General features: G+C 40.6%; 1 protein-coding gene across 2 annotated transcripts in view; it reads right to left on the reverse strand.

Annotated features, from left to right (window-relative positions):
• KCNIP4 (potassium voltage-gated channel interacting protein 4) overlaps positions 1–12273 on the reverse strand; it is a 242290-nt gene that overhangs the window by 42706 nt on the left and 187311 nt on the right. The window contains exon 2 of one of the 2 annotated variants that reach the window (XM_088836042.1): positions 6496–6507. The exons of the other annotated variant lie outside the window; for it this stretch is intronic. Within the exon in view, the coding sequence (XP_088692168.1) occupies positions 6496–6507 (12 nt within the window). The remainder of the gene's footprint in view (positions 1–6495; positions 6508–12273) is intronic. 2 annotated transcript variants of the gene reach the window in all.

Raw genomic sequence — 12273 nt, forward strand, 5'->3', positions numbered from 1 at the left:
GGATAACCAACAAGGATCTATTACAGTGCACAGGGAACTCTGCTCAATACTCTGTAACAATCTAAATGGGAAAAGAATTTGAAGAATAGATACATGTGTATGTATAACTGAATCACTTTGCTGTACCCTTGAAATTAACATTGTTAATTAATTGCTATTACAATTGATACTGCAAAATAATTTTTTTTAAACAAAGGGAGCAATTAACCAGAGTCTCAAAAGCTGCCTGAGAGGAGTGTGTCTTGACCTGCACTGCTTCTAGGCTTTCAAGGCTGGCACGATGGCCCTGAGACCCCTGCCTGGTTATTGTCAGTCATAGCACTCATCACAGGGCCCTCTGGAGCTCAGAGACCAGCTGGGTGAGCAGCCTTTCTCCGTGTATTTTATTACAGTGTTTAGGCACGAGGGGGCAGCAGTGTCCTCCAGGATCGCTAGAAACTCCATCTCTAGTACATAACTTTGCCAATTCTTTCCACAAACTTGGTGCAAGTCTGGTTAGATTTCTTTCCAGAAAGTTATTTTCTCTTTATGAAAGGTGACAGGAGAGCTCCTGTTTCCAAATCAGGTAGAAACAAAATTAACTATTTCAGGGAAAGGTTCCCAGAGACTATCTCTTTTCTGGATATTAACTCCGGAAGTTGGTGATGGACAGGGAGGCCTGGTGAGTTGCAGTCCATGGGGTCTCAGAGTTGGACACGACTGAGTGACTGAACTGAACTGAAGTCAGCCTAAAATTGCAATCTCTTAATTTTAGTCATCAAAAGTTTATAGATTGCAGGTTTAAGAAAACAAGTAAGCAAACAAGACAACCACAAAAATTCTAAAGTTTGAGTCTGAAAGCCTTATAAATTTGCTTTTAAGTGTATATGGGATCTGCTTATGTGGCTATTTATTGGGGGAAAGTTTTAAATCCTCCATAATACAGGAATAATTATGATAATACCTATCTTGAGGTTATTATAAGTCTTAAAAGTATAACCTATATACAGTGTTTAGTGTGATATCTGGCGTTAATTATGATGGGGATTATTTCTATAATGGTAGGAATGAATATTCATTATGAACCTTTTCAGTTTTCGTTGCTTTTTCACTTTATCAAGGCTATTAAATTTATCTTATGTTTATTATATGCTATCTGCTTATTTATCTCAAAGGTATCTTATAATCCCAAACCAATCTTTCATTTTCTTAGTTGCTCTAAGATACAGCTTTTGAAATTTGATATCCCTAGCCTAAAATTCACTCATCACTTACTAGCTGTGGGACTTTGAGTAAATTACTTAACTTCTGTGACCTTGAGTTTTCCCATCCTTCATTTACTAATCACATATATTTGAAAATATAGTATACATCAGAGAGTGTAGTAAATGTTGGGTATAAAACAATCAAAAAGACACATGACGACCCCCATGGGGAGTTTACAGTTCTGTCAGAGAAGGCACACAGAAAGCCAAGAGCTGAACAGATAATCATTTAGGGTTGTGCTAAATGCTACAAAGGAAGTACAGGAAAACCTATTTGAGGAAGTCCCACTTTTCAGCTGGGGTAGAAGCCAAGGACACATACGTTCAAGGGCTGCAGTGATGACAAATGAGCCAGAAGTAATAGTCTCAGGCAAAGCTAGTTCATGCAAGGCCTGCTAGATGTGTTAAGGATTTAGGTCTTTGCCATTCATGTGATGGGGATATGCCTGTTTCACAGACTCTGAAGATAATTAACATAACTTATATACAATGCCAAGCAAAAGTCCCAATTATAGTCTACATGATCAATATTGCTGTTTTTTTTTTGCTTGTCCTACCAGAGCTGAATTTCTAACTCAGCTTAGTATCTATTCAACACATAATTATTTAGCATCTGCTCTGTACTAGGCTCTCTGCTGCAAGCTGAACAAACAGAAGAGGAAAAAGAGACACGGTCTTGTCCTTGCCTCGGGTCTTTCCACTGGTTAGGTATTATGTTCCTTGTGTTATCTGACTTTATTTCAGCTGAACAAGAGTTTCAACATAACTGAGACATGAAATCTCTTGCTCTCATCTCCCATTACATTGCTGTGGATTACAATGTAAATAACTCAGGATTATTCATTCTTCAGTTCAGTTCAGTTCAGTCGCTCAGTCGTGTCCGACTCTCAGGGACCCCATGAATCACAGCACGCCAGGCCTCCCTGTCCATCACCAACTCCCGGAGTTCACTCAAACTCAACGTCCATCGAGTCGGTGATGCCATCCAGCCACCTCATTCTCTGTCGTCCCCTTCTCCTCCTGACCCCAATCCCTCCCAGCATCAGAGTCTTTTCCAGTGAGTCAACTCGTCGCATGAGGTGGCCAAAGTATTGCAGTTTCAGCTTTAGCATCAGTTCTTCCAGTGGACACCCAGGATTGATCTCCTTTAGAATGGAATGGTTGGATCTCCATGCAGTCCAAGGGACTCTCAAGAGTCTTCTCCAGCACCACAGTTCAAAAGCATCAGTTCTTCGGTGATCAGCTTTCTTCACAGTCCAACTTTCACATCCATACATGACCATGGGAAAAACCATAGCCTTGACTAGACAGACCTTGGTTGGCAAAGTAATGTCTCTACTGCTGCTGCTGCTGCTAAGTCACTTCAGTCATGTCCGACTCTGTGTGACCCCATAGATGGAAGTCCACCAGGCTCCCCCATCCCTGGGATTCTCCAGGCAAGAACACTGGAATGGGTTGCCATTGCCTTCTCCAATGTGTGAAAGTGAAAAGTGAAAGTGAAGTCGCACAGTCGTGTCCGACCCTTAGCGACCCCATGGACTGCAGCCCACCAGGCTCCTCCATCCATGGGATTCTCCAAGCAAGAGTACTGGAGTGGCTTGCCATTGCCTTCTCCCAAGTAATGTCTCTAAGTAGGCGTTATTCCGAAGTCTTCCTTCACTTTAGCTAATGATTAACAATAATGATGATACTTTCTAGACTTCCCCAGTGGTCCAGTGGTTAAGACTCTGACTTCCAGTGCAGGGAGTGTGGGTTTGATCCCTAGTTGGGGAACTAAGATCCCACATGCTGTGCAGTGCAGCCCAAAAAAGATGATAATTTCACAGTTCATACTTGTACATGGTGCAGGTGATTAAGTTGGATCTGTATACTATTGAAAGGGCTAACATGGCCTCTGTGACATATTTGAGGTGCTAGCATGCTTCTGGGGAGAAGGCAATGGCACCCCACTGCAGTACTCTTGCCTGGAAAATCCCATGGATGGAGGAGCCTGGTAGGCTGCAGTCCATGGGGTCGCTAACAGTTGGACATGACTGAGCGACTTCACTTTCACTTTTCACTTTCATGCATTGGAGAAGACAATGGCAACCCACTCCAGTGTTCTTGCCTGGAGAATCCCAGGGGTGGGGGAGCCTGGTGGGCTACTGTCTATGGAGTTGCACAGAGTCGGACACGGCTGAAGCAACTTAGCAACAGCATGCTTCTGGAGGGCTGGAACACTAGCATGCTATTTGATGTAGCTAATGGCAAACCACTCCAGTGTTCTTGCCTGGAGAATCCCAGGGACGGCGGAGCCTGGTTGGCTGCCGTCTATGGGGTCGCACAGAGTCGGACACGACTGAAGAGACTTAGCAGCAGCAGCAGCAGCAATGCCTGTGTGGCTTTGTTTACTCTAAAACTGAAGTAGTCTCTTACTCTTCTGTGCTTACCTGTTTTAATATATTTATAATATATGCGTATATATTTATTTGTTTAACATATAAAAATCTTGACTTCTCAAAAATATTTCAGGTGTAGAAAAGAACCATCAAACCATCAAATCACAAAACTCTACCACTTTTACTTTTCATTTTTATCTATGCTCTTTCATTCTTAGAGCTCAAAGATATTTAAGACATTTATTTGCAAATATGGTGAAGCCATTATTCCAATCAGCAAGAGAGCCACTTCAAAATTCCTGTTATATAAGTTTGTGAAAATTTTTATTCTCTCTAGTGAGGCATAAAGTTACAGGCTTTATGTTCTCGCCACATACTGAAGGAAAAACAATGCATATTTTTTTCACCATCTCATAGATAATTTTCTGGTTCATCAGCCTTAGGGCTTCCCAGAAAGAGATTAATGCTTGAATTTCATTATGATAACTTTACCTCATGTTTTTTGTTATTTTTGTTGAGAGATAAGAAGTCTCAAGGGCTTCCCAGGTGGCTCAGTTGTGAAAGAATCTGCCTGCAATGCAGGAGATGTGGGTTCGATCCATGGGTTGGGAAGATCCCCTGGAGGAGGAAATGGCAACCCACTTAAGTATTCTTGCCTGGAAAATCCCATGGACAGAGGAGCCTGGCAGGCTCCATGGGGTCACAAAGAGTCAGACACAACTGAGCCATGGAGCATGAGGAGTCTCGAATGGTCTGACCTGATACAACCTTTTGATAATATTCCTGAAATTGTTTGAGTATTTTTAAGGGTGAAAGAGACTTAAGTTTAGAGGATACAGGGAAGCAGCCAGGAGAGAGAGGATTGAGAGAAATTACAGATCCAGACAAAGAGGGAATGGGATTAATAACACAGGGAATGGGATTAATAACACACGGAAAATAGAACATCCTTTTCTTTTGTACTGGAAAAAATAAACCAGTAAATAAATCTGAATCAAGTGCCAATGGTTCTCTAGACCCTAAGCTAGGAATTGAGGATGGGTGGTGATTGATGAAGACAGACAAAATACCTCAGTTTGTAGCTCTCTGTGGGAGAAAAGATATTTCTGTAGATGCACTGATTGATGCAATCAGGAGAGTTTTACAGGATGTGAAGGTATGTAACTGAAGTTAAAGGTAGATGAAGAGATATTTTGGGCTTCCTTGGTGGCTCAGATGGTAAAAAATATGCCTGCAGTGTGGGAGACCTGGGTTTGATCCCTGGGTTGGGAAGATCCCCTGGAGGAGGTCATGGCAACCCACTCCAGTATTCTTGCCTGGAGAATCCCCATGGACAGAGGAGCCTGGCGGGCTACAGTCTATGGGGTCACAAAGAGTCGGACATGACTGAGCAACTAAGCACAGCACAAAGAAGAGATATCTGATCATGGAAAAATAATGAGACCGTCAACTTGTGTGTGAAAATTCTGAATAAGCAGTGACAATTAGGCAAGCAGTCAGTGAGTGAAGGGAGATTATTGGTTGATCCCTGAGTTGACTTTATGCCAAACGGGTATTGAAATAAGCTATAGGTGAAAAATCTACCCCTGCCCCAACTCAGCCCTGCAGAAAACTCTAATCCCTGGAAACTGCAAATATCACCTTATATTTTGCAGATGTAGTTAATTTAAGAATCATGAGATAGATTATCCCGTATTATCCAGGTGGGTCCTAAATGCCATTACAAGTGTCCTCTAAAAGAGAGGCAGAGAGATTTGATACACACATAAACGAAGAGGCAATGTGAAGATGAAGCAGAGAGAGCTTTGAAGATGCTGGTCTTAAAAATCGAGTGGCTCAGTCACAAGCCAAGGAATGCTGGCCCCATCCAGAAACCAGAAGAAGCAAACAGTATATTTTCTCCCAGAGCCTTTGGAGAAAGCACAGCCCTGCCAAGACCATGATTTTGGCTCAGTGATACTGATTTCAAAACTATTACCCTCAGTCCGTGAGATAAAAGTGTCTATTGTTTTAAGTCACACATGTCATGGTATTTTATTACAGCCACTCTAGGAAACTGATACAGTATGATTATAGAGAAAAAGACAAAAGGTAAAGGAGTCGGGATGCTCAAGAGGTGTACTGAATGATGGATGCCATACAGTCTAAATAATATGAAACTGGGGAGACCACACAGGAGCTGGTAGTAACAAAGCTCTGGTTTGCAAAGTCAATGGGCAGGATGCACTAGGCAATAGGGCCCAAGACAATTGAACAGATGGAAAGTTGTCAAAATGACAAAACTAATTAAAGATTTCAAGAGCTGCATATTTTCAGGTAAAGCTCAAGCTGTATCCATCAAAGTGAAAAGTGGAATGGAAAAGAAAATAATGGTGTTTAAAAAGTCAAAAATAATACTGAAGCTCAGGGGGGTGCTTAGTGTATCAAGAAGATTTTAAATTCAGAGATCCAAGTCTTGAATGAGTATGATAACAGTGATTCTGAAAGTGATAGCATAGGATACCCTGACTTTAGCTTTCTGTGGTTCTGTTCTATTCTACTGTCTTACTTGCTTTGCTGCTGCTGCTAAGTCACTTCAGTCGTGTCCGACTCTGTGCGACCCCACAGACGGCAGCCCACCAGGCTCCCCCGCCCCTGGGATTCTCCAGGCAAGAACACTGGTGTGGGTTGCCATTTCCTTCTCCAATGCATGAAAGTGAAAAGTGAAAGTAAAGTCGCTTGGTTGTGTCCAACTCTTAGCGACCTCATGGACTGCAGCCTACCTGGCTCCTCCGTCCATGGGATTTTCCAGGCAAGAGTACTGGAGTGGGGTGCCATAGTCTCAATCCCCCATTTCATATGTTGCAGGTGGGGCTGTCCATCTCAATACATACCATTCTCCCTGGCTACAGGGCCAGCTCATTGTTTCAAGCTTGTCCAAGGAAAATTCTCCATCCCCCAAGTCACAGTGATTAGTTCAGGTATGTCATGGGACCAAAGTCAGATCCTTCCTTATCAGGACTGGCAGAGAGCAGAGAAGAGACAGAATCCTAACGATATTATTAGAGCCTTGATCCAGCTTGCCTGATGCTATAATCATTTCTCTATCCCAGTTATGTGATCTAACAGAACTTTTAAAATTTTAATTTAAGATACTTCAAATTGTACCTTAAGGATAAGAAATTATTGAATAAGCCAAGAAAAGGAAATACAGATTGGGAAGGAAGGCATAAAATTATCTTTGTTCTCACATGACATACTAATCTGTGTACTAAAACTGAAAAAATCAACTGAAAAATTCCTGGAACTAACAAGCAATTAGTTCCAAAGTTGCAGGATGTGAGGTTAATATATGACAGTCAATTACTTTTCTATATGCCAAACAAGAAAAAGTGAAGACTGAAATTTTAAAAAAATGATGTCATTCACATTGGCACCCCTGAAATGAAATATTTAGATATAAATCTAGCAAAATACATATAGTTTCTAAATGAGGGAAAATATAAAACTCTGACGAATAAAATCAAATAAAAGTGAAACAAATGGAGAGACAGAAGTTTGTCTATCCTTGTTTGTGGATAGAAAAATTCAAGATTGTCAACATGTCAGTTTTTTTCCAACTCAGTCCACAGATTGACTGCAACCGTAATCAAAATCCCAGCAAAGTTATGTTATGAATATTGACAAGCTTATTCTGAAGTTAATGTAGAAAGGCAAAGGACCCAGAATAGCCAATAGGAAGGAGAAGAACAAAGCTGAGAGACTGATGCCACCCTACCTCAAGACCTAGTTTGGAGCTACAGTAATCAAATGAGTGTTGTGTTGGTGAAAAAAATAGACAAATAGATCAATGGAACAGAATAGTGAACCTCAAAATAGGCCCACATAATATAGTCAACTGATCTTTGACAAGGAGCAAGGGAAATAAAATGGGTGAAAATAGTCACTTTAGCAAACGGGACTGTAACAACTTAACATACAAAAAGAAGAGAATCTAGACACAGATGTTAAATCTTTCAAAAAACTAACTCAAAATGGATCATAGACCCAAATGTAAAACATAAAATTGTAGAACTCCCAGAAAAAGTAGGCGAAAACCTAAATGACCTTAGATATGGTGACATCTTTTTAAGTACAACACCAAAGACAACAAATATTACATAAGAAGCATAAGCAATATTTGATAAGCATACACAACTGGTCAATCTTTTCTAGCTCCCTTTCACTGCTCCTTTCTCTTTTGTGGCATCTTATGAGAACTGTTTCTTGCTTACTTATGTTTATGTATTTGAATTTATCGCTACTTGTGTTTTTATGAAATTAAAAGACACTTCCCCCTGGAAAGGAAAGCTATGATAAACCTAGACAGCATATTAAAAAGCAGAGACATCACTTTGCTGACAAGGTTCATATAGTCAAAGCTATGGTTTTTCAGTAGTCATGTATGGATGTGAAAGTTGGACCATAAGGAAGGCTGAACAGTGAAGAATTGATGTTTTCAAATTGTGGTGCTAGAGAAGACTCTTGAGAGTCCCTTGGACTGTAAGGAGATCAAACCAGTCAACCTTAAAGGAAATCAACCATGAATATTCTTTGGAAGGATTGATGCTGAGGCTGAAGCTCCAATACTTTGGCCACTTGATGTGAAGAGCTGACTCATTGGAAAAGACCCTGATGCTGGGAAAGACTGAGGGCAGGAGAAGGAGGTGGGTAAGAGAGGATGAGATGGTTGGATGGCATCACTGGCTCAATAGACATGAGTTTGAACAAACTCCAGGAGATAGCGAAGGACAGGGAAACCTGGCATTCTGCAGGTCATGAAGTGGCAAAGAGTCAGACATGACTGAGTGCCAGAACAACAACAATATGGAAACAGTAAAATGATCCCTGATTGTCAGAGGTGAGGGTGGAAGGTGGGTAAATAGGCAAGAGTACAGAGAAATTCTAGGGCAGTGAATATACACCATTGTCAGGAAGCATAACAAGAGGCTTCCTGTGTGCTGTTTTGGATCTGTCAGGAATTCTCTGTTCCTTATTAATTCCTGAATATTCAGGAATTAAGAGGAGAGGCAAGCCTCTCCCGGGGGCTGAGGAATCCAGGCATTTCCTTCGTTAGTTTTTCTATACGGTGATAAATACCCTCTTCCTTTTTATGAACCATATGGTAAAAGTGATTATTTACAACTCTCTCTGACCTCATGTTTCCTTGATAACTTGTAAGTTTTTATTTTATCTCTGCTGAAAATAGCTGTCTTGTAAGACAGTATAAATACTGTTGTGTTGAATAAACACCTTTGCTCCATCAGAGCTTTGTCCCTGTGTCTTGCTTTTTCTCTCTCTCTCTTTTTCAGGCTAATTCCTGGAGCATAGAGGCTCTCTGTGTTTATTTTCCTGCCTGGGCTTCTAAGACCCTCTCGAGAAGGCACTCTGTGCTTTCACCCCATCGAGAGGGCGCCTGAGGCCTTCGTGAAAGGAGCAAGCCCCGTGCCAGGGGCTTTACTGGCTTTCTGCGTAAACCAAGGAATATCAGCCGCTTTCTCTCCCCTTTACTTTCTCATTGGTCGACTCCAGACCACCAGGTTCCAGTCCATTAAAGGATCTCAACACACCATATGATATAATGGTGGATATTTATTTATACATTTGATCAAACCCATAGAATATATAATACCAAAAGTGAATCTTCAAATAAGCAATGGACTTTGAGTGATTATGACGTGTCAATGTAAGTTCATCCTTGGTAACAAATGTACCATTCTTGTGAATGATGCTGATAATGGAGAAGCCGCTATGAGTCTGACATGACTGAGTGACCTCACTTTCACTTTTCACTTTCACACATTGGAGAAGGAAATGGCAACCCACTCCAGTGTTCTTGCCTGGAGAATCCCAGGGACGGGGGAGCCTGGTGGGCTGCCGTCTATGGGGTCACACAGAGTTGGACATGACTGAAGTGACTTAGCAGCAGCAGCAGTGCATTTGTGGGGTTGGGATTTATGAGGAATCTCTGTATTTTCCTTTAAATTTTGTTTTGAATTTTAAACTGCTCTAAACAAATTTGATCTTAGAAACTACCCAGAATTAGTTTTTATTACACATACTCCACAATATCCTAATCTATAACACGATGTCATTTTTCTCCCTGCTTTTTGTTCTTTGTAGGAATAAATGTAGTCCCTTGTTTCTCTTGTTGATGTGTTTTGGTGCTTCAGGACATAACAATCAGATGAATGAGGAAGAGCACATATATTTCTTAGTTATTATTTTAATCTCTAACCCCAGGCACAAGAAATTATGTATTAGCTTATTTCATGAACTTTGTTTTCACTGACAGAGGATTTGAGCTTCAGATAATTATTTCAAAACCCAGTAGGATGCTGAGACAATGCAAAAGAAATACAACGAAAAAAAACAAATTAATCTAAAAGAACATTTGAAATTTTAGGAAATTCCAATATCACAGCTGTTCTTATTCATTCAAATCAAATCTATTCAACAAATATCTATTAAACCCCTACTGTAAGTCAGACACATATAAATGAGTAAGATGAACAATTTGAATTGACTTCTTACTATATGAATATGAACTTCTTTGAGGAGCAAAGTGTGGTAGAACACTGAACTAGATGTTCTAGGTCTACCATGAATTAGACAGAGAGAAATATAGTGGGTCAATGTGAGTAAATATTGAAGATTATATGAAAATAAGATTCAGTAAGAATTCCTATTCAGAATTTGCAATTCTGTACATTATCTGCTAATTAAGAGTCTGAGTGTTATTATTTGGAAACCATAAAGGATCTATTCCATTAACAATATTTTTTTCAGTTTCTATGACTTATCTGACATTGAACTGGGCACTGGGGGAATACAGTTGTGAAAAAGATGGGTCCAGCTCTTGTTCCTTGCTCTGTTGTGATTTCTGGGTACCTGCCAAGGCATCATCATTATAGTTACTATCCACTTAACTCTTGACATTTAGTAGGTGATAAAACTCACATTCAAACACTAGAGTCCTCAAACAGTACAAAGATCTCTCCTAAATATTTTTATTATTTTTATTTCAGTCATCCCAAAATAGAATTCTTAATTCCTGTCCAATTTGATATCTGAATAACTGATAATTATTCACAGAACATTAGTTTGCTTGAGTTAGAAAGGCTCATTGTGTTCAAGTGTCTCATTTTTAATCTGGGTAACTTGGAAGGAAAGTTATGACCAACCTAGATAGCATATTAAAAATCAGAGACATTACTTTGCCAACCAAGGTCCGTCTAGTCAAGGCTATGGTTTTTCCCGTGGTCATGTATGGATGTGAGAGTTGGACTGTGAAGAAAGCTGATCACTGAGGAATTGATGCTTTTGAACTGTGGTGCTGGAGAAGACTCTTGAGAGTCCCTTGGACTGCAGGGAGATCCAACCAGTCCATTCTAGAGGAGATCAATCCTGGGTGTTCATTGGAAGGACTGATGCTAAAGCTGAAACTCCAATACTTTGGCCACCTGATGCGACGAGTTGACTCACTGGAAAAGAGTCTGATGCTGGGAGGGATTGGGGGTGGGAGGAGACGGGGACGACAGAGAATGAGATGGCTGGATGGCATCACCAGCTCAATGGACATGAGTTTGAGTGAACTCCGGAAGTTGGTGATGGACAGGGAGGCCTGGCGTGCTGTGATTCATGGGGTCGCAAAGAGTCAGACACGACTGAGAGACTGAACTGAACTGAACTGAACATGAGACAAAGAATGCTAAGTGATCTGTTCAAGGTCAAAGCTTGACAGAATGGGAATAAAATCCTCTTATTATCACTCTCAGCTCAGGTTCATTCCACTAAACCATGCATGTCTGTTAAAAGACAGAAATCAATGAAGACATACAAGGTTGCCATGTTTAAAGTTTTCTTACATACTTCAGTTGTACAAGTGATGATGAGAAATACTATTCTTACTATTTGTGGTTATTATACTACCTGAGTGTTCAAATTTCGGATGACTTACTCAACAAGATTGGAATTCTCACTCTAGAAGTACTTTGAATTATCAAGAAAAATTCCCCCCCCTTTTTTTTTCCCCTCCCTGTTTGCCTTCATTTATCCTACTTTCCCTTCTTTTTCTGATTCTTTGCTTATAGTCCTTTATTCCACACAAAGTTTTTCAATGAGTAGGGTGTTTATGCTGGGACATAAACAGGAGTAAGGCACACTCCCTGATCTTAATGGGCTCACAATCCAGTGAGAAGAAAGGTGCATCACTGAATCATCACAAAACAGCATGATGTGTGGGTTATGGTTCATCATAGACAGTGTTCACTTTACTGGGGAGGAAGGGATTGAGAGTTGGAGGGCTGGGAAGGATTTGTAGGGAAAAATGTCTAAAGACTTATTAGGAATTTACTAGAGTTTGAAATAAGGAAAGGGCATCCAAGGATAAGTAACTGCCACCTACAAGGGCAGGAAAGGCTGTTTCCTGCAGGTTTCCCATTTCTCGCTTTGCAGAATCTGGAAGAATGTATCATTAGGAAGAGATACACTTGGTAGACAGGAAACAGCATTGGACTACTCTTCTAACTTCTTTTTCTGAACTGTAAGGCAGGACTAGCAAAGCATCTTGCGTCAAAATAGGATTGGGATGGGAGAAGGGGATGAAGTAAGGCAGGGAGGATGAGAAAGTT

This window comes from Moschus berezovskii, chromosome 5, assembly GCF_049115385.1.
Source record: "Moschus berezovskii isolate FMDL1 chromosome 5, NW_MosBer_1.0, whole genome shotgun sequence".
Lineage (NCBI taxonomy): Eukaryota > Metazoa > Chordata > Mammalia > Artiodactyla > Moschidae > Moschus > Moschus berezovskii.